Source organism: Antechinus flavipes, chromosome 1, assembly GCF_016432865.1.
Source record: "Antechinus flavipes isolate AdamAnt ecotype Samford, QLD, Australia chromosome 1, AdamAnt_v2, whole genome shotgun sequence".
In the NCBI taxonomy this organism is placed as follows: Eukaryota; Metazoa; Chordata; class Mammalia; order Dasyuromorphia; family Dasyuridae; genus Antechinus; species Antechinus flavipes.
The window spans coordinates 179,066,939-179,090,568 of record NC_067398.1 but is presented as its reverse complement, the minus strand read 5'-3'; the positions used below and the strand labels follow the sequence as shown (position 1 = coordinate 179,090,568).

Below are 23,630 nucleotides of genomic sequence, written 5' to 3'. Positions count from 1 at the left end.
CCTTCATTATGAGAATTTATAGAACAGAAATGCTAGCAAATCATCTCTATTTTTGTCTCTCAGTTTCTACAAGGGTTGTTTGAAGGGTTTGGGTTGTATGCCAAATCTTCTTCATGTCCCTTTGGTCCTCCATAGCATTTCACTGTTTTCTGAGGTTCTATCATTCATTATCTTCAGTCATTTTTTTTTTTTGGCTGAGGTAATTGGGGTTAAGTGACTTGCCCGGGGTCACACAGCTAGGAAGTATTAAGTGTCTGAGACAGAGATTTGAACTTGGTTTCTCCTAACTTCAGAGCTAGTGCTCTATCCACTTTGCCACTAGCTGCCCCTCAGTCATCTTTTTAAATCAATCTTTACAAATGAATTTTTATTTTAAATTAGAATTTTCCTTTGCCTAAAGTATTTTTCTACTTGACCAAGACTTAAAGTACTTGAAAGTTAAGGATTTCTGGACTCTATTTTGGGTCAGTTACATTTTCCTAAGAAATGGTGATAATGAAGAAATAATCTTATTTCAACCCATAGTATATTTTACAGAGTCAACATTTTAAGTAAGTTGGGTTGAGTGTTTTGTCTTAATTTAAATATTTTAGTTTCATGCAGAGTTCAAATATTTATCCTTTTTTCTATTTTGGTTTTGATTTTGACCTTTGTACTACCTGGTCAATAATTTTTCTACATATTCACAGTTTATTCTGAAATGACTCACAAACTATTAATCACTTGTTTCTTTTATATTGACTGAGATAGGATTTATTTGTTGTTGTTTTTGCAATGCTATCCTTTTTATCACACATATCAGAATATCTTTTATCAGTCAGGAAGATATGAATTCAAATCCAGTCTTAGACACTTATAGTTGTGACTCTGAGCAAGTCACTTCATCCTATTTGCCTGTTTCCTCATTTGTAAAAGAAACTGGAGAAGAAAATGGAAAACCATGCCAGAATCTAAGCTCCCCAAAAATCCCAAAGAATAACCAAAAAACCAATCCAAAACCCAAAAGGAATCATGAAGAATTGGAAATAACTGAAAATAATTAAGTGACAAATATTTTTTGCCATCTTCTCCTATACCCATCTTTATTTGAAAGTCAGCAAACATCAAAACATACATTGTTTGGAAAATTTTGGGAGTTCTTTAGGGAATTTTTCTATTTATTCAGTCTGGTCATCCTCTGCAACTAATGTTGGTATAGGAATTGAAGGTTGGTTTCATAATAGCTTGTTTCCTTGTGGTCATCATAAAGATTACATCATGATAATGTGGCTCATGGCATTGTTGCTTGGGCACACAATGAAACTGATTCCATCAACTCATTTAGTCATCTCTCTAAAGACTCTAATAACTCTATGAGTTATGCTTTCATATAGCTATAATTTCTTTTTGGCTTATGGTTTCATTAGGTTGCTAAGGTCAATGTGGATGTGGTTTTGGTGACTTCCAGTGGTAACACTTTAGTCACTGGAGAAGAATAATTCATTTATAATATATTCACTTAAGGTTAAATTTATATTTATAAGCAAAATTGTAGTTCTTATACCTTTGCCATCTTTTTCATACCATGCAGCCACCATGAAGGAAGCAGAAAAGGGGGAGCTTACTAGGGTGCCATTTTATACAGAATATCCTAAAATAGTCATACAGTTTTAACCTATATTTTTACCCATTTTATGTATACTGATGGCTTCAAAATTCATTCTCTGATAGCCAATCTGCTATCAATAACTCTTTCCTTACATAGCTAAGATAATTTTTAGGGATATGGCCAAAATAGTTTTAAAGAAATACTGAATTTACCCAACAAAAAAAAAAAATCACATGATATTGCCCAGGAAATGATATAGCTGAAACTCTACATTCTGTTTTCATGGAAAAGAGATAATCCAAAGCAATCTGATATGATAGCCTTGAGAAAATACTATTTCCTAAGGTTAGTAGCGATTAATATCAAAGTCCCAAGCATATGAGCTTTATTTTAGCATTGTATAATAATGGATCATAATGATTAATCATCAAGAAAGGACAATATTATATATAATATACTTGGCACGAAAGTAAAAAAGCATGTAAAAAGCTTCAGAAAGATTACTTTTTAAGAGAATTAAAATATTGGGATTCTTTGAAGTTTAAAGACCCAATTTTCAGTTAAGAAAGTGTTATTCATCAACCAAATAGGTACATGAAAGTATCTCCAAGGTACACTTCTTAACAAAAGCCCACTGATTTTTTTCTAGTTCTCATCATACTTGAACTCACAATAGTTTTTGGTTTTGCTGACCACCCTTTCTTCAAAATGTTTTCTCTTCCTTTAGCTTCTGTAACATTGTTCTCTCTTAGTGGATGCTCAAGTGATCATCCCTTGTCATTATCTTTTTTCTGCTTTATAAGTTATCTATTGTTGTCTAACTTTGAGTATCATTGAAGGCCAAATGTTTTTATCTATACTTGCTACCTCTTTGGAATCTCGTCAACTTTTTTCAGTTCTCACCTTTAAACAAATGATTTACAAATAGATATGGTACCAGTCACTCCCTAAAAGTAAAGTGCCTTATTCTGAAATAATTACTTATAGAAGGATGTCCCACTGGCAACTAAAACTTACTACATCTCAAACTGAATGTAACATCATCCTACAAAGGCATACTACTTCCCTTATTTCTTTCTTTCTTTTAATATTTTTGCCATATTTGCCCAACCTAGATATAAAAACAATGTTTTGGTGTTCTTATTCCCTCATTCTTTAGCAGAAAATCAGTTTCAAAATCTTAATGATTTTACCTCTCAAACTCCCCTTAACTTTCCCCATTTCTATTCTCATAGCTACCTCCCTACTTCAGGCCTTTATTACTTTTTCACTTGGACAACTATAAAAACCTCCTAGCTGGTTTTCCTTTCTATAGACTCTCTTCTCTTCAATTCTTTAAACTTATGTACTCTTCCTAATTACTGTGATCAAGTCCTCCATTCCCTATAATCACTGACTACAAGCATAAAACCTTCACGCAATTGTTGGCCTCCACAGTCTGATTTGAACCTATAATTGTAGCATTCGCTCACATTCTCCCTTTATGAAATTCAACTCCACTCAATTCAACAAATGTTGATTTAGTAAGTGCTATATCTAAGACACTATGTATTCAGGCATCCTGTCAAAATGAATGTTCTTCCCTGTTCTTATTTCTTCCTCTCTAGTCTTTTTGCTTTTTTGTTCGAACTAGTGTTCATCTATGAAATTGATTCTTCCCCTCTTTCATGTTGAAATTCTTCCATTTATTTTTTAAATTTACTTTATTAAAAAAATATAAAAAGAAAATCCGAAAAGGAAAACAAAACAAAATAAAACATAACAAAACACTGTCATGTGCCTAGCAGAACATCAGGGAGGATTCAAAATATATAACAATAGATTACCAGTTCAAGAAAGAATTATAATGGTAGAAGAAATTATACTTATGTGTATTCATCTTTACTTTATTTCCTTGTAGGTTGTTCTTTACTTCTCTTCTACATACATTTTTTTACTTTATTCTTTTTTCTCCCTTTCATCCCCTCCATCATTCTCCAGCAGGCTACAGTTAAGCAAGGTTATATTATACATACATATATATGTATAAAGATATGTACATATACACACACACACACACACACACACCTCTTTCCTATCCCTGCTAAATCTTTGCTTTAATTCTGTTCCTTAACTTGACTTGTTATTACTTAACTTTCTCCAACTCAGGAATCCCTCCCTTGTCTTCTTCCCTCACCCTTTCCTTCCCCCTCTGCCTATCTTTCCTCTATTATTTCTTTATAGATTTTGAAGGATGTTATAACCTTCATGGTATCTATATAGTGCTGTCTATTTAACTCATTCCCTATGTGAATAGGTTTTCAGAACTACTAACCCTTCTTTCCCCTCTAATACCTCTATCTATTCTTTCTCAGTACTTCATAACATAATTACTATTTTTATCTTAACTCTGCTTCAATTTTTTTTCAGCTACCCAACTGCTGAATCACAAACAATTTGTCCATGTTAAGTTTCTTGAAATTGAACTTTGATATTGACTCTTATATGTTAAATTTTCTACTGAGTTTGAGTTTTGTTGAAAGAAAGTATTGAAAATCTGCAAGTTTGTTGAATGTCCTTTTTTTTAATTCAATATTATGGATAATTTTGCTAGATACGATGTTTTTGGCTGCAGGCCTTGTTCTTTTGATTGCAGAACCTCTGAGTCCAGAACCTGTGGTCTTTTATTATGGCTGATGCTATTTCCTATATAATTCTAATTGTAGCTCCAACATATTTGAATTTTTTTTCTTGTTTCTTGCAAAATTTTCTCTTTGATCTTGGGGTTCCAAAATTTGGCAAAAATATTCCATTTATTTGAGCTCGTGATCAGTGGATTTTTTTTCTATTTCTACTTTCCCCTCATGTTCTATCACTCCAGGACAATTTTCTTGGATTATTTCTTGCTTTCTTGTGTCAAGATTCTTTTCTTGGTCACAGCTTTCAGGTAGTCCAATTATTCTTATATTTTCTCTTCCTGATAAGTTCTCCACATCTCTTGTTTTTCTCATAAAACATTCTGTTTCACATTCTGTTCTATCTTTTCATTCTTTACATTCTCTTTTGTTATTTCTTGGTCTCATCATTTCACTGGCTTTGCCTTGTCCAATTCTAATTTTTAAAGAGTTATTTTCATTTTTAAGACTCTGAATCTCCTTTTCTAATTGGATAACTTTTTTTTCAATATCTTCATGTTTTTCTTAGATGACTTTTATTTTGTTTTTTAGTTTTTCTTCAATGTCTCTCATTTGATTTTTAAATTCTTTTTTGAGTTCGTCTATAAATTCTCTCTCGACAGAGAATCATTTAATGTTGTTGTTTGAGGTAGAAGAAGCTTTTTTTACTTCAGTATCTTCCTCTGAATATGAATCCCAATCTTCCCTGTTCCCATAGTAAGTTTCTTTCATCTTTCATCTTTGGCAGTTCATTTTTTTTTAAAATAAGAAGTATCAATGTGAACACTTATAATCATAAGTGTCTGAGGCTAGATTTTGAACTCATCTTCATGACTCCAAGTCTGAGGTTCTATGCAGTGCACTATCTAATTGCCTCTTTTATGTGTATATGTGGGTGTGTGTGTATATACACACACACACACACACACATGCACTTAAACACACAAATATAAATATATGAAAGGTAGATATGTATATACATATATAAATGTATGACAGATAAAGTTTTATATATATAATGTTTATATGTTTATCATATATATTATATAACACATATAATATATAGCATTTATGTATATATAATGACACAGACAGACAGACTTTGGCTTCCAGAAGAATCCTGGGGGGAGGTGGTGCTTAAAAAGAACTGTGTAATTGAACTTTTATCTATCTTTAAAAAAAAACATATATTTATGCATTTACCAAGGCCACTGGAAATTTTATGTATGTGGCCAATTTGAAACTGGCCATTTCATATGAATAAATATTCAGAAAATTGTGATATAAACAAAAAGCCAATAATAAATGAGCCTACCTGTGAAAGCAGAATACCTTGGATCAAATTCAATGATTCCTTCTGCATTGTCATTTTTCATTATTATTATTCGAATCGCAGATATGTTTCCAATTTCTGGAGGTTGATCTACTTGAAGTCCATTTTCTCTAACAGTAAAATCATACCCTCTTGGGAAGTAATAGAAAGAAAAATAAATAAATAATTAAACAAAAGCATTATGGGATAGAATAATAAGAATTAGTTAAAATGACTTGATAACATTTGCTTGCCTCAATATCCCAGAATCCAATATCTGATAAGTATATCAGTAATCAATTGAAACTTTATCCAAATAAAGCATATTTGATGTAAGGAATAGAAAAGTGAGACAATGAATCATAGGATTTTGCCCCTTTGAATGGTCCATTCCTACATTGCAAAGGGTTCAAGTCTCTCAAACTTTTGATAGGACAGCATAAATACAAAGACATACTGTGTTTCCCCGATAATAAGACCTATCCCGAAAATAAGCCCTCCCCTTACTGTGTAAGATTCCTCTAAAATAAGCCCTCCCCCGAAAATAAGCCCTATTGAGATTGCTACTGTAGTGAAGGTGATCCCCTGTGCTACACGCTACATTACGGTACCCTCGTATGCACCATCCCCTCCCCCGCCCCCCACCACCACCCCCGTGAAATGCACGCCGCTCTCCGAGCTGCATCCAATCAGATCTGCAGCAGTGAACGCGTCATCCTGTTCTTCCCCAATGATTTGCTTGCTGGCGCCATTGAGAGCAGTGCCGCGGAGGAGAGCTGAGGCAGGACAACATAAAAACCCGGTATGTAAGCAGGAGTGAGGGGGCATGATGGAGGATAAAATGGGCATGATGGAGGATAAAAGAAGAAGTCAGAGGGCATGATGGAGGATAAAAGAAGAACTCAGCCAGCATTCACCGCGCTAAAGAAATGAAGAACTTCCTTGCAGAGAGAAGAATAGATCAAGTAATGATTCCTGCAGGAATGACTGCCTATCTCCACACCCTTGATATTGCAATAAACAAGCCATTCAAGGACCATTTGCGCATGGAAGTCAATGACTACATTGAAAATAGAATGGAAAGAAATCAGCATGGAAACTTTGTGAAGCCCTGTCTGCAAGAAGTCGTGACTTGGGTGAAGAAGTCATGGGATAAAATTACTGATAGCTGTGTTGCCAAGGCACTACGAGCAGGTTACCTGGACAAGACATGTTCACTTAAAGAGAGCTATATTGCTGGACATGACAGATTGGGTCCACTTCTTCTAAAGGAAATAGAGGCGCAAGACATCCAGGACAGAATTCAGGGTATGGACACTTAAGACAATGTTGTTGAAGAAGATGACATGATCATTATTGAATAAAAGTACTTTTTTTTGTTCACATTTACCTGTTTATTAAAATTGCTGTCAATGTTCATTAAAATAAGCCCTTCCCTGAAAATAAGCCCTCTGGTGTTTTTCTGTCCCAAAAAAAAATGGTAAGACAGTGTCTTATTATTGGGGAAACATGGTATTTATATTTGAGAAGACAGGCACTAACACTTGGGAGACTCAGGAAAGATCCCTGAAAGGAGAGAATATATCTAACAGACAGAAGTGAATAGGGACATCATTTCAGTTCAAATGTCAGGCAACCTGTGAAAGGCATGGAAGTGGGAAAGGGAATGTTATATACAGAAAATTTTACCATAGTCTACATATTATGAGGAAGTATATGCAATCAGCCTGAAAATATGAGTTGGCAACAAATTGTAATGAAATTTAAAAGAAAAACTGAAAATGTTGGCCATTAGGAGCCCATTATATGTCAGTTTCTATGAACTTTCAAGGAGGAGCTCACAATTGCATGTGGGAGACAATATACAAAGAACTAGATACAAACAATGTATAGGATAAATTTGAAACAATCAACGAATAAAGGAAAAGCACTAGAATTGAGGGGAAACTTCCTGCAGAAGATAGGAGCCATATGATATTTGTAATATCTCTGAGTTGTTGAAAAGCTGATTTATGTAAAGCTCTTTCTTAATTTTAAATACTAAACTCTCTTCTCTTCCTATTTAACTTTGCATCATAGTTTTTAGAATGCAGTGTCAATTTTTGGAATACAACAACACATTTTAAAACTTGAGAGGTGATTTTTAAGGTGTTTTTTTTTAGTCTACCTTTTTTATCTGTGAAGAAGGGAGGAATTTATGGCCAAAGAACAACTCAAGAATAAGAAATGCAAAATGAATAATTTTGGTTATATTAAATGTAAAAGTTTTTGTACAAACAAACCCAATGCAGCCAAGATTAGAAGAGAAGCAGAAAACTGGACTAAAAAATTTATATCTAGCATTTTTAATAAAGACCTCATTTCTAAAATATTTAGATAACTGACTCAAATTTATAAGAATATAAGCCATTCTTCAATTGATAAATGGTCAAAGAATATGAACAATTTCAGATGAAGAAAATAAGCCATTTCTAGTCATATGAAAAAATATTCTAAGTCACTATTGATTAAAGAAATGCAAATTAAGTCAACTCTGAGGTACCACTTCACACTTGTTAGACTGGTTAAAATAACAGAAAAGATAATGATAAATGTTGGAGGGGATGTGGGAAAACTGGGACACTAATTCATTGCTGGAGTTGTGAACTGATCCAAACATTCTGGAGAGGAAGTTGAAAATATACCCAAAGGGCTAAAAATTGTGCCTACTCTTTGATCTAGCAGTGTCTCTGCTGAGTTTGTATCCCAAAAAGCTCATAAAGAAGGGAAAGGGTCCCACATGTACCAAAAATGTTTGTGGCAGCCCCTTTTTATAGTGGCAAGGAACTGGAAACTGAGTAGATGCCCATCAGTTGGGGAATGACTGAATAAGTTATGGTCTATGAATGTTATGAAATATTATTGTTCTAAAAGAAATAATGAACATACATTTATATATCATACAATATACATATTCATCATACAGAAGTGTTTTTATGGATATACTTCTTTAGCTGTATGGAATTGTACAATAAATAATTATTAAATTATTTTATTGAAAAAAAAAATAAAAGTAAAGAAATGATGAGCAGGATGACTTCAGAAAAGCCCAGAAAGACTTAACATAAACTTCTGCTAAGTGAAGTGAGTATAACCAAGAGAACACCATACAACAGCAACAACAAAATTTTGTGAGAATCAACTATGATAAACTTGGCTCTTTTCAACAATGAGGTGATTCAAGGCAATTCCAAAAGACTTGTAAAAGAAACAACCATCTTCATCAGAGAGAGAACAATGGTGACTGAATATAGAATATTGCATATTATTTTCACCAATTTTGTTATTGTTGTTATCTGTCTATTTTCTATCTCATGTTTTTCCCTCTTTGATCTGATTTTTCTTTTACAATGTAACAAATGTGGCAATAAACTTAGAACTGCACAACTTATATTGGATTACTTGCTGTCTAGGGAGGGGAGAAGAAGAGAGGGAAAAAAAATTGGAACACAAGATTTTTTAAGAGTGAATGTTGAAAACTATCTTTGCAAGTATTTTGAAAAATAAAAAAGTTTTTATCAAAAAAGAAGCACAAATCCTGAAGTATAACATGGAGAAGGGATGGATAGAAGATGACAGTACCAATTAAAAAATAACTCAAGATGCTGAAGTTTTAATGTATTGTATATTTAGAGTCAACAGTAATGTGATATTAAGATACAGTAATGTGGTATAATGTTCATAACAAACAAAATCAATTCCTGGTATACTCTGTTCTGGTTAATGCCATATCTGAAATATTGTATTCCATTCTTGGTACCCCATTTTAGGAAAGCCAATGACAAAACTGGAACATCACAACAAGAGGCCAACTGGGGACTAAAAGCTACGTCATATAAAAGTCACTTGAAGGATCTAGAGCATTTTAGTCTAGGAAAAAAAAAAATTAAGGGAAACATACTAGCTGCCTTCATTGTCATGCGGAAAAGGATTTACATCTGTTCTGTATAGGCCAAGAATAGAAGTAATGAGTCAAACTAATAAAAATGGTTAAAAAGTAGTAATAGGTACATTAAGACTCAACATAAGGATACATTTTTTGACAATTACAGTTATTCATAAGTAGAATCAATTGCCCCAATAATTAAAAGGTTTCCCTTCATTGAAAATCTATAGATAAATACCAGATAACTCATTTTTGTCTAGGGTATTTTAAAGAATGATTCTGTTTAGATATGTGTTGTTCCTATGTAGCTTCTCAATAATTTTCTGTGATTCTGTGATATGTATATTATACATACACATATACATATATACATACATGCACACACACACACACATATATATACATTCATATTTGTGTGTATAACACAGAGAGATAAATTATTCAACTAGGATGAACCACTAGTGAAAATATTCTATGTTAATAAATCTAGGAATGATACTATATTAATAGATGTACTAATCACATATCATGTTAATAATTCTCAAAACTGAAAGAAAATGGTGAAGAGCCAAAAGGACTATTAGAGTATGTTCTAGATTTAAAATTAAGAAATATGCAGATATTAAAAAAACAGTGTTAAGTACCATACATTGGTTTATATTTGAAACTTTAAAAGGGTGACAATTATAAAACTATAAAAGGAAAACTAGAAAAATAGGTGAAAATATTTATTCTTTGAGAAAATTAAGGAAAAATGATTCTTCTATTTTGGTTTTAATAATAATTATGCAAAGTTATTTCATATGCTAATATTCTAATCAAATAATCTTTACGATACCTAGAAATTATGTCTACGTATCTTGTCGTTGAAGACAAATGGTCCTTTGCTTACTTCCACAGAGCTAAATATTTACTTGGTATTTATAGCATACTTTGTTCCAAAAGAATAAATGATAGAATGTATCTAGGATGAGTTTTCCAACCCTTTGGGAAGAATTTATTGTACCTTACAGTTAATTACAACAACATTCAAATTACACAGCAGACAAGACACCAGCACATAAAAATTTCAGATCTATTTGACTATACTTTCTTACTCACCTTCATTTATTGGTTTCCTGCCTTCCTTCAAGGCTCAGACTTAAATATTACCCTTTCAAGACTTTCCCAAGCAATGCTAGAATCTTTCCTCTAAAATTACCTTCAATTTATAATATAGAGATCTTGTATGCACAGTTATTTTCATGTGGTCTTCTCTACTAGCATATGTGGTTCCTTGAGAGCAGAGAATGCGTTTTTGCCTTTCTTTTTATCTCTAGTACTTATTAACACATTGTTTGACACATAATAAGCATTTAAATAAATGCTTGCTGGTAAACAATAATTAAAATAAACTGTAATAATTCAAACATCCACAAAATATATATTTTTAACTTTGCAAAAACAATATTTAATCTCAATAACGATTTTTATTTTACCTTTGCTCTGACATTCCTTAAGAAAAACAGGATAACACCTGAAAGAAGCTACATACCACAGTTAGACAAAATTATCTATGGCTTTATGATTTTTTTTTTACTTTACCTTCCTTGTAGTTCTACTTTTGTAATTGCCAGAGAAAATTCCTCGGGACCTTCAGGAAGGTCATCATCAACAATTTCAATATGGATATTTTTAGCTTTTTCCTTTGGTTCAAAGAGAACTTCCCCTTCTGCAGGAATAAAATCTAAGTCTGCTTCTGCTGTTCCACTTACAGTCTCATACCAGAGTTTCACTTGGCCCAAATATCCACCCAAACGAATAACTGTGATATTAACCTAAGAAAGAAAATTTTTTAGACTTTAATTCAATTTTGAATCTAATTAAATTTCACTTTTCCTGCTTTGGGATAAATATTTCAAGTATCATCAAGAGCATGTCAAAATTATTTGTTGGTCAAAAAAAGTAAAATTTTTTAGAAAGAAAACTAAAAGGTTAATGAATGTGACAGGATATTTATCACTAGGAATAAACAGGACACTGCACATTCACAATTATTCTCAACATTCCTCTCCCTATGTGAATAACCAATCTGATACAACCATTAATATTTGAAACATCTAGTACTATACCTTCTGTCCTTCTTCTGAAACTTGGAGGAGCTTAGATGACAAAATAAACCAGCCATATGGAAAGTCACTAGCAACCATTGTAATGTTAGCTGTTCTATCTTCACTTAATCTTCCTCCCTCACTTATTCCAGTGAGCTGAAACGCATAAAAACATTTTTCCTCGGGAATGCTATCATCTAAAGCCTATAAGAAACATCAACAACAACAACAAAACATAAATTAATTTTCAGAATCTTCAGAAAGGATCTGTCAGGCCAAAATTCCCTAAGATTATATTAAATAAATATGAAATAGAACAATTGGGCTGCCACGTGTTAATACCTGTATGACCACAATGGCCACAGATTGTCCATCTTGCATGGTTAATTTTCCTGATGTTTCTACAAATTCTTCTGCCAGAGGAGGAAATATATTCCAGTGTATTGTGACTTCTCCAAAAGTTCCTGGGCCACGCACGAGGCTATAGGTAAGAACACAAAAATGTATATTCATTATTATTTTTTTTTCTTTTCTTTTTTTTGTTATTATAGTTTTGTATTTGCAAAACATATGCATGGGTAATTTTTCAACATTGACCCTTGCAAAACCTTCTGTTCCAATTTTTTTCCTTTTTCCCCTCACCCCCTTCTCTACATGGCAGGTAGTCCAATACATGTTAAATATGTTAAAATATATGTTAAATCCAATATATGTATGCATATTTATCTTGCTGCACAAGAAAAATGGATCTAGAAAGAAAGAAAAAAACCTGAGAAGAAAAACAAAAATGCAAGCAAACAATAACAGAAAGAGTAAAAATGCTATGTTGTGTTCCACACTCATTTCCCATATTCCTCTCTCTGGGTGTAGATGGCTCTCTTCATCACTGAACAATTGGAACTGGTTTGAATCATCTCATGTCCATCATAATTGATCATCATATAGTCTTGTTGTTTCTGTGTACAATGATCTCCGGGTTCTGCTCATTTCACTTAGCATCAATTCATGTAAGTCTCTCCAGGCCTCTCTGAAATCATCCTGTTGGTTATTTCTTACAGAACAATAATATTCCATAACATTCATATATCATCATTAAAATTTAAAAAAAAACTTTAAAGTAGGGTAAAATTTCTGAAACTTTCAGTATTTTTAGTATTGCTGAAATTTTTAGTACAAAAACTGTTGCATGGAGCTATATTTTGGGACCATATTTTCCAATGAGAATTATAATAGTATCTGGTTGCAGGACATGCAGCCACAAGCAAAACAATGATCAAATGCAAACCCAGCACTTAACTCAAAGAGACTAACTGCTAAAGCAAAAAAGACAAAGAGGACGTCTCTTAAATTAGCCTAAAATAAGATTTTCAATTCAAGTAAACATGAATGATCTACTTTGAGGAATATAATGAACAAACCCAACAAATAAAGAAAGGAATGATGATTATTCTAACTTTAATGGATTAGAGAATTCATAGAGGGAAGTTTAGACAGAAGGCTGGAAAAATAATATGATGCCAGACCATAAGAAATGTGTAATGCCAAGAGATGTGGAGTGTCAGGAATTTAATATTTACTCAGTGGACCAGAGACCCAAATCAGGAGTTTAAAATTTACTCAGTAGACCAGAGACCCAAATCAGAATAAAATGTAATTGGAAAATATCTTTATAAAATAAATGAAAATGTAACAGAATAAACATAATGTTAACATGAGATTTTCTAAGTCAATATTTGGCCCGTGAGGATCCTTATATATGATTTAATGACTCCCATCTATATTTGAATTTAAAACTGCAATGAGACAATAGGGAACCATTGATGGATTTTGAATTTAAAAAAAGTAATATGACCAGACCAAAACATAAAGACAACAAAGAAACAGATCTGGATCTTGTAACGGGCTCAAAGATCAAAGAGATACAGATTAAAATATTTTCAAAGGAAAAAGAGAAACAAAATGAGAAGAGAAAGTCTAGGTCACTTATTTTACTTTATTTACATAAAGAAATTAAGTAAAAGATGAAATCAATGAATATAGGTCACCTTTTTTGTTGTTGTTGTTTGCTGACTGGTTGTTTGGAGAGTGATTTCATCAAAATAGGGAACTCCCAGTGAGAAGATTCCACCTACTTATATGTATCCAAAATCATTTCACAATTTAGAGTTTTAGAGAGTAGCTTGCAATACTAAGAGGTAAAATACTTGTCTGAGGTTATTTAGTCCATGTGCCAGAAGGTGGACTTGAACTCAAGCTATCCTAATAGAAGTCAACTTTCTCTCCACTATACCATGCTGCTGCTTCAGAAAATCACAATATACATTCCTAATTTCAGAGTCTGGATTTGAACACAGGGAGTCCTAGGTACTGTCCTTGCCACTAGATCATGTTGCCCAAATAGAGCTAAGTTTTCATTGTCAATTCAGCAAATAACTTTGGGACACTGTATTACTGACAATTCTTTATAGTATCAAGGTAACACAGACCAATCATTAAATCAAGTCACTAAAAAACCAGAAATGACAGCAAGGAATTAGTCATTCTAGGCATTTAGCCAACCAAAAAACAGCCAAGTAGACATGATTCTGGCAGAGGAAAATCCTGAAAGCACTTACCTAATTAGAGCAGTGCCATTATATTTTGCTGAGGGCTCCCCAATGAAAACATTCCTGGATGATGGGGCTATCCCAACCTCTCCAAATGCACCTTTTTCTCCTTGTAGGACAATTGCTGCTCTACCTAGGGGAAAACAAGTTTTCAGTACTCTAAGAAGGATGAATACACAATGTCTCCTCAGTACTCCTATTATACTCCATGAAATATAGCCTCAAATTTTTCAGCTGAAAATTAAATTTTCAAATTGTGTACTATTATTTATATATAAAAATGAATCATGGGGTATCGTGATCTGAGTGGTTCTTCTAGAAGTGATGATGGATTTGATTCATTTTGGAATCAAACTAGTCATGACTAGTGCCATATATTTATAAGATGCCTTGGAAGAAGAAGCATAGTCTAGAGTCAAGGAATAAAGTAAAAGCATCCACAATCTATAGATTTCAAGCTATGACTAATCTCATATGTACAATCCCAAGAAAACTGGGCTAATTGAACATACTCTATACAAGAATATAATTCTTAAACAAGCCTACAGAGTGAGACTATATTTTTCAATAAGATGAACAAAGCAGTGATAGCTCTGTAATTTTCAGTGCAACATTTTCATCACTAAAAACTCTCAAGGTCATAAGGCTTTAGACAGGAGAGTAGAGAGGAACAGTAAATGTCAGGATGGAAAGAGCACAGCCAGGTACCTATCTTGCCAGGTATCATCTTTCCAGATGTCTAACATGGATCATCATGTCTCCATACCACAATTTCTATGATTACTTTTAAAGCATAACTGAATAGTTTCAGAAGCATTTCCTGGACAAGCTGTTGAAAGCTTCTTCCTAGAATTCATGTGCGGTTTAGCAAAAAGCAGGACTGAGTAGAAGAGAAGTGTTTGAAGCTTTGTTTTGTTTATCCTATAAAAATTCATAGATTGTATGCCTATAGACAAAAGAGGGAGAGGCCAGAAGTATACTTTTGTGTATAACTACAACTATATTCATATGACATTAAACAACAAATTAACAAAAGAATATTTTTCAAGGAATGAAATGTACAAAATTTAAGACTTTGTACATTTGTTAACCATTGAGTATACAATTATAATTTCAGGGCATTGATGTAAATTGTAAGTGAGAAAAAGAGGAGACTTTTGTTTACCATTTACTGATGATATCTCTGCATCATTAAGGGATAGCAACTGAATGATGAAGCTCTTATCACCTTCCAAAAAAGTATCTTGAAGTGCACGTAAAACAATAGTCTTCTGAGACTCATTCTATTATCAAACAAGAGAATTAGGAAATATTTTCAAAATCAATCCAAAGGCAATCAAAAGATCTGTCATCAGTAAAACTATCATATTCTTGCCTATTTTAGCAACAAAACTTTTTAAAACCTTTATATTTTTCTATGAACCCTAAATTGTTTTTAAAGAGAGGTACTAAATCCCCAAAAATAACCCTGACAATTCTCTCTTGGGGGAAAAATATAAAAATTAAACTAAAAAAGATAATAGACTCCTACATTCATCAAAGAACCTCTACCCTTGGTTCTTCATTAGGTTGGAGCTCCTTGAGAGAAGATGTTGTTTGTTATTTGTCTTTTCTTGTATCACCAGCATTTGGTACAGGACTTGGGATGTAGTCTGTACCTTAAAAATGCTAGCTTACTGACTCTTCTTTTAAAAATACCTACTTGGCCAGTATATGGCACTAATGAAATTCATAGGTTTAACCCTTGCACAAAGCAGTTAGCTTCACTTCGATGAAGGGACAGAGGATTCCAGGATATAGGTAAAACATTCAGTGCTTGAATGAAAAGATATGCTTGTATTCACAATATATAAACTATTTACTGGTTTTATACCATTACTAGTACCAGAAAAAGAACTCAAAGCACACCAACATTAAGTGAATAGATTAATCTTCATAAATAAGAAAGAGTTTGAAAAATTTCACTTAAAAGATACTATTAATAAGAGATTTTATTTGCAAGTAGAAATGGTTGCAGCATTTGGATCAATTTTTTTAAATAAAAAGAAACATAATTTAACTTGAGAAAATAAATTATTAATTCAATCATTCATATTGAGATGCTTTATTTCTTTTAAATGTAGATTGTTGTAGATTTCCATATTTAACATTCTTAAATTTAAATAATATATACCATAAAGGAAAGAAATTTCTTATAAGCAGAAATTGGGAAGATTGATCTTCTCAACCATATTTAAATGGTTGAGGACAACTATTTGTGTCTAGAAAAGAAGATGAGAAAAACACAAAAGGGCAAAAAGGGCATATCTATTTGAAACAAAAAGGATAAAAAGGGTATATCTATTTGAAACAAGAATTCAGAGATCAATAATTCTCTGATGATAGATATCTCAAAAACTGACCAAAAATCTACTCTTAATCATTTTATCATAGATAAGAAATATTGTGTCAAAATCTTTAATGTATATGTCATCAAGTTCAAGGATTACTATTCATTTATTAATTTATTATTAACTATTATTAATTTAATTATTAATGTTTTTGGTCATGGAGCTGGCTTCCTAAATGAATGTTGGCTCTCAAAATGGTTAATTAGGGAGAGGGGGATACTCTGTCTCCTTCAGAGAGTTTTGTTCCACATAAAGTATACCAGGAAAATGCAAGATATTCCAGAAATAATACTGTGATAGTCATTCCCCAAAATATAACCAAGAGAGCTATCTGTAATATGATTTTGCTTTCTACTACTGGAAAACTACTGAACATAGTCCTTTCAAGAAAGTTTCTGTAAAACATGTCAGTCACATGCTTCTGTAACATGACATCCTAATCTCAAAAAGAATAAAACCAATATAACCTCCACTCAATACAAATGACTGGATTTATATTACATATGTACATAAGACAGAGTGTATACTTTTGATAGAGATTGGATTAGATGATCTCTGAATCCCTGCAACACAATTATTTTATGATTCTATGATATGTTCAGCACATAATCTCTACTCTATATTTAATGAGTATATAAAACTGTTCAATACTTTCAACAGATGTTGGCCCTGAAATTTACAAGGCAATATTGGACTGTTCTAAGATATTCAAAGTATTTTCCTACCTTACCTGGTTATTTGGTTGCTCAAATCAGGTTAGACCTTTTGGTTTCTTATATTTCCAACAGCCAAGTCAAATTATTTGTATTTTTATCCAAGGGTCACCATAATCTTTATGTTATTTTTCCAAATACTCCAATTGATCCATTTGATCCTATCATTGTGTTTCCTTTTCCAATCTCATAATGTTCAAACTTCTGAACCTTTCAAAGTTTCTTTTCACAAGTTAAAAAACAAAACTGCTTCCAAATGTACATCTTCTAGGAGCTACTTTTGCAACCTCAACCACTTTCATACAAGCCATGAAAGTGGATGAATACATATACCAACTAAAAAGTAAACTATTCCAATAAAAATTCCTATTCTTCCTACAGAGATATGTTAATGTTAATATATAATTTGCAGTATACTTTTGAATTTGATAGCCACCATATTTGCTAACTTACTAGACAATGTGTATTTGAAATTGTCTATTCCCCTACATCCCCATTTTTCCTTTTAATAATGTATTTCCTTCTACTAAAAAGTCGATGTTACATAGAATTCTAGTTACCTTGTGATTAGTTTATGTGACTATCACACTAAATTTTATTACTACTTTGGAAAATGAAACCAATATAAATTCGGAAAGAAAACACATACAGATCAAAAACTGTCCCTTACTATATACCTCTTCAAAATTAAGCGTTCCATTCAAAGGACTGAGATCATCTTTAGCTGCTTCCTCCAGAACCCATAAAAGTTGAACTGCTCCTTTTCCTCCTTGACTTCGGGTAACTGTCAATGTTATGTATGAGGAAGGATCATCCACTAATAGAACTTCAGGAACTGTTATCTAGAAGCAGGAATTATATAAAATTGCATGGTAGAGAAAAAAAAAAGACAAGGGAAAAGGAACATAAGAACATGCATTAAAAGATAGGTATTACATAAAATGGTAGTATTTTAAACAATAATTGCTTCCTATTTCAATAGAGGATCCTAATTTCCAAAGTTTTCATTGAAATTTCCAAAACTAATATCCCAATTGAATCACTATTCTTTAAATTAATTTAATCCTAAATTAGGCAGCAGCATCACTTAGTTGTCTATCAAGAAATACTTTCTCAATTCCAGTCTGCAATATACAAATTCTCTCTTTTTCTACTGAAAGCAATAAATATTCCTGGCCATTGTTTGATGTAGCTACAAGATAGGTTTAAAAGTCATACTTTCTGCTACTGATATATTTTACAGAAAATATACTCAGAACAAGAAAAAAGAATATATCAGTACACTGAACACAAAGAATAGGAAGCTGAAGACATTCAAGAGACAGTATCTCCAAAATGTTTTTTGAGTAAAATAATTAAACTTGGGGATTTTGAGGCTATGACCACAGACATGTTATTCACCAAGAAATAAATATTAGAGATTATAACAGTTAATTATATAAACACATAGAAATTATTTGTAAAATTAGAAGTATGTAAATGTATGTAGCTTATTTAATAATAATGAACTAGTTTATACACAGTGCTTTAAGGTTTGCAAAATATATATTGACTCTCTTGATGTTTCAACAACTCCAACAGGTTTTTGCTATTATTATCCCCATATTATATAGAAAAGGAAACTGAGACATAGAAAGGTTAAGAAGTTTGTCCAGTCACGTTGCCAGTAAGTATCTAGGGCAAGATTCAAACTCATCCTCATTCCAAGTCCTGAATTCTATGCACTGTGCCACGGGAAATTTATATTATAAAGATGTGTCAAGGATTTTTCCCATAGAGTCCTTTAGCAAAAAGCTCAATTATTAAAGATATGAAGCCAAAGGCATTTGTTTGGATTTTTATATAAAATTTGGTTTTTCACTTGCTATGATACTGAAAAGTGACCCTTTTGTCATTTTAATAAGTATGTCTCTTGATTATAGTACAAAGTCTAGTCATAATGTCATAATAACTTCCAAACGTACATCTTCTAGAAGCTATTTTTGCAACCTCAACCAGCTAACCATACAAGCCAGGAAAGTGATTGAATATATGTATCAACTAAAAAGCAAATTATTTCAATAAAAATCCCTATTCTAGACCAGAGACATGATGGGGCCAGAAGCATTACAAATTTTCTCAAATGTAATTCCTTGTGATTCAAGGTTTGGGCAGTGACTTTTGGTCCAACCTCAAAAGTCAGTAGCAAATTCCAAAATAAAGACTTTTTTCCCAATCAACAAAGCAAATAAAACTACACCAGAAAGATATATTCTATTTCTCTACTGGTGCTGACAAAAAATTCAAACAGTTTAGTTTTTAGAGATTTTTAAAAGTCAGGCCACTCCAAATTTTGTCTTGTGGATATTTTGATCAACAGAATACTAAGAATTTCCTATTTTATTCTTCTGGTTAAGTAATTTTCATCCTGAGAAATACTGAGGTGCCTTTAAGCTAAAATGAAGCCATAATTATACTTATCTACTAAGTTTTTTTATCAGACATAGCTTCAACTTGCTTGGAAGATTCTGATAGCTAAATAATGGAATTTGACTAGCAAATGCTAGCTTTATTCATTATCTCTATTCTAGTTCTAATCTAATCCTTCATTTTTTAAAAAAGCTTCAGGTTCTTTAAATTTTAATGAATATCAATGAAAAGATTACTAAGATGAAGCCAATCTGAGTAATTAAAAGAAAAACAAAGTTTATAGGAACAAGTAAAGAAAGTATTAGCACACTTAATAAGAATTAGATTTGGAAAAAGGCAAAGGGAAAAGAAATGCCTATTTACATCAGACTTACAGTTCTTTCTTCAAATCCAAATATTCCCAATGGAGAGTCATTTGGTGGAATAACAATGGTCACGTCAATATCAGCACCAAGTCTGGCACCTCCAGTCACGTTCATTAAAGAAATGTTGAAACTTTCCAAAGACTCAACTTCAGTATCATCAATTATGGCAATTTCCAGTTCTGCTGTCACCTTGTAAAAAAACAACAATGATAACAACCTTCTTTGTATTTCAGCTGAACTCTGAGCCTCTGAGTCACATGACTTTCATTCTTTAGCTGTGATGTACTCTTAGCTTTCAAAAGGAAGAAACAAGTTTTCTTAGAGATTAAATAAAAGGTCTTGTGGCATAGTATTTGTATCAATATAAGAAATAAAATAGCTAATATACAGAACCCAAATCAGAGGATTGTTGTTATTCTCAACTTTATTGATTTATCTGGCAACCTCTAAAATAAAGGAGATAAAAATAATATAATGTTTAAAATCTCTTCTCCAGCTGTACTAGCATTCTACAAATTCTAATCTAAAGCAACCTCTGAATGCCTTGCTACTCACAGTGATAAAACAGTTTACCTAAAAGTTATTATGATACTATGACCAGACTTTGTATTACAACCAAGAAAGACACTTATTGAAATGATAAAAGGGTCACTTTTCAGTATCATAACAAGCCAGAAATCAAATTTTGTATAAAAATCCAAACAAATGCCTTTGGCTTCATATCTTTCATAACTGAGCTTTTGGGATAAAGAACTGTGAAAGAAAAATCCTTGACACAGGTTTTAATTGAATAGTCTGTCTCAAAAATTATCTGAAACAGATCTGGAGAATGACTTAGCTAAAGTCAAATTTTATGTCAGACAGTCACAAGGATTAAGCTGTGGTATTCAGATTAGCAGTTTGAAAAGCTGTATCAAATATTTTTCACTGCTAAATGTCATTTCCCAAAATACTAAATGCTTAAATTTTAGCGTGCTGGCCATTAACATTCAAGATTCAACGATATAAAGCAATGGAATATGTTATCGGTATGATAATTATCATCCTTCCTGAAACAAAAGTAAGTTTATGTCCTAAAACCATAAAATTTAAAAACACACTGTTCGAAATCTCTCTTATCTATATCTGTACTAAATACTGTGCAATACGTAAACAAATAAACTTGGCCTAATTTGGGGTTTTAATACTTGTCATAAAAGTGTCCTCAATATCATAAAAATGTGTCCTCAATTAGAAACATTTCATATGTTCTTGAGGGAAATTTTGACACTCAATTTAGCACATACATTTAAAAAGGAACTTAGTTTTCTTTCTTAAATCTATTTATATTATTTTATTCCTCAATAGGCAAATTTCAGAAATTTAAATAGACATTCCAAAACTCAAACTTACACTCATAAACCCAAGAAAGAAACAGCAGAGAAGAAACTCACTAAACCATCTTTCATTCAAATTTTTAAAGAGCTTTTCAGTGTAGACAAAGAATATCTTCTGCACATGATTTTAGATTTAAGATTAGACACGAAGGGGCAGATAGATAATGCACTGGTTAGATTACCATCCCTGGAGTAAGGAAGACCTAACAAATCCAGCCTCAAACATTTAACACTTATAGCTGTGTGACCCTGGGAAAGTCACTTAACCCCAATTGCCTCCCAAAAGAAAAAAAAAAAGATTTAAAAAAAGAATGGACATGAAATGGAATAAATCATTGATTTTTAATTAAATTATTGATTTTAAAATTGATTTTTAATAAATTAACATATTAAAATATATTGCCATATTTCTTTCTAACAGAACCTAAGTTTTATACTTTAAAGGTATTGATGGGCATGATTAACAATGGAACATTATTTAACATTGTCATTTTAAAAGAACAATATGGCATTAGATTAAACTTGTATTAAAAATAAAATCTATGTCCTTTTCAAAAAAGTTTTATTTTTCAAAAACTAATAACTGAAAAATGTTTAGAACTGAAAAAACTTTAGATACCCACAAATAAGGAAACATTTTGATTACTTGAGCAAATGCCTATCCGTCTTCTCACTTTTGGCAAAAATTAGGGATTTTTCTAAATAATATTACAAATCTAATATTATATAAATGCCTTGGTATAAATCTCAGAGTAGTAGGTTGGATTTGTGTAATTTCAGTTATTGCAAATAATTGAAAATTTAATCAACTGCTTATATGTTTTTATAGTTACCAATTTATGCCCTTTTATTCATTAAAATTAAGAACTTGGTAAATATCTTCAGGTTTTACATACACTAAAATGTCCAATTTTTAAAGGCCAATATGGGAGATTTGTCAGAGGTTACTTAAATGATATACATTGCTTTCATGGGCAGAATTTAACAGTGGCTTCAGATACCCATGATGTTTATATTTTCATACTTGTCCATCTTCAAATGTGAGAATCCCATATAATGGTGTAAAGTCTTCTAGGCTAGCACTGTCAGGTATTGCTTTCCAATAAACATGTATAATTCCAAAGCTTCCAGCCAATCGAACTACTGTCAGGTTAAGTACATTCAATGGTGGCGGTACTTCATGGAAAATAATAACTCCATTCATATCCTAGAAATGAAGAATAAATTGAAGAGTAAGGTGAGTTAATTTTTAAAAAACAAAATATTCAGCTTCTGAAAGTGAACAACTTTTTGTATTTTGTCCTCCTTACTTATATTTGAAATGAAATCTTTTGAAATGTTTTAAATTACTCAATTATAATGCAATAGTAATATTTAGATTTAGTTATTAATTAACAAAGTCTCTTCACAGCTCTAAAGTTAAAAAAAAAAAAACCTCTACTTACAATAGATGGAAAGAAATTGCCAAGGTCATTTGTCTGGGGTCTGCACTGAGAATTTAACCAGTTGCTGTGTCATTTGATCATTTTCAGAATTTTGGAATTACAGCTTATTTTAAATATTGGCTAATCTAATTCCCCCAACTTATTGGTTTAGACATATAGACATTAAGGCAAAGAGAGATAAAGACATGTCTACATCTAGATAATTGGAAGAATTAGAAATTGAATTTAGGTCTCCTGACTTCAGTAACTTTTCCACTATATGAATATTCTGCAAATAGGATAATTTTAAATAGGAAAAGTTCAACAAATAATATTCATCAGAAGAATCCTCCAAACTTTTAAAATATTTTAAAGTCTTTCTTACCCTGTCAATGCTGAATTGAAATACTCCTCTTGGATCATCATTTTCTGCAATCACTATCTCAGCTATTTCTAACCCAGGTCTCTTTATATTTGGTTGCCCTCCAGAGAAGTCTGAGTTCATGAGGTAGACATCAGTAATATTGATGATAAACCCTTCCTCTAACTCTGGAACATCATCCTGAATAAAAGAAAATTATTTATTCTTTTAATTATTTATTCTTAAAATATACTCAGTTTGATACCTAAAAATATGAAAGATGATTAGATAAACTTATGTACAAAAGTAACTTTAATCTTTGTAAGGTGCTAGAAAGATGGAAGTCAAGATTTCTAAGTCATTTTCAAATGCAAAAATCTCACTATCTAAAAAGACTAATTTAGTTGTGAGTTTTTT

The 23,630-nt window shown here is 31.9% G+C and overlaps 1 protein-coding gene across 1 annotated transcript in view; it reads right to left on the bottom strand.

Annotated features, from left to right (window-relative positions):
* Positions 1-23,630, bottom strand: part of ADGRV1 (adhesion G protein-coupled receptor V1) — a 671,454-nt gene that overhangs the window by 477,968 nt on the left and 169,856 nt on the right. Inside the window, exons 56-65 of the mRNA XM_051971448.1 lie at positions 23,238-23,414; positions 22,453-22,635; positions 20,062-20,241; positions 17,956-18,120; positions 15,341-15,458; positions 14,185-14,308; positions 11,912-12,050; positions 11,591-11,773; positions 11,064-11,296; positions 5,558-5,706 (exon numbers count right to left, since the gene is read on the bottom strand). Of these exons, the coding sequence (XP_051827408.1) occupies positions 5,558-5,706; positions 11,064-11,296; positions 11,591-11,773; positions 11,912-12,050; positions 14,185-14,308; positions 15,341-15,458; positions 17,956-18,120; positions 20,062-20,241; positions 22,453-22,635; positions 23,238-23,414 (1,651 nt within the window). The remainder of the gene's footprint in view (positions 1-5,557; positions 5,707-11,063; positions 11,297-11,590; positions 11,774-11,911; positions 12,051-14,184; positions 14,309-15,340; positions 15,459-17,955; positions 18,121-20,061; positions 20,242-22,452; positions 22,636-23,237; positions 23,415-23,630) is intronic.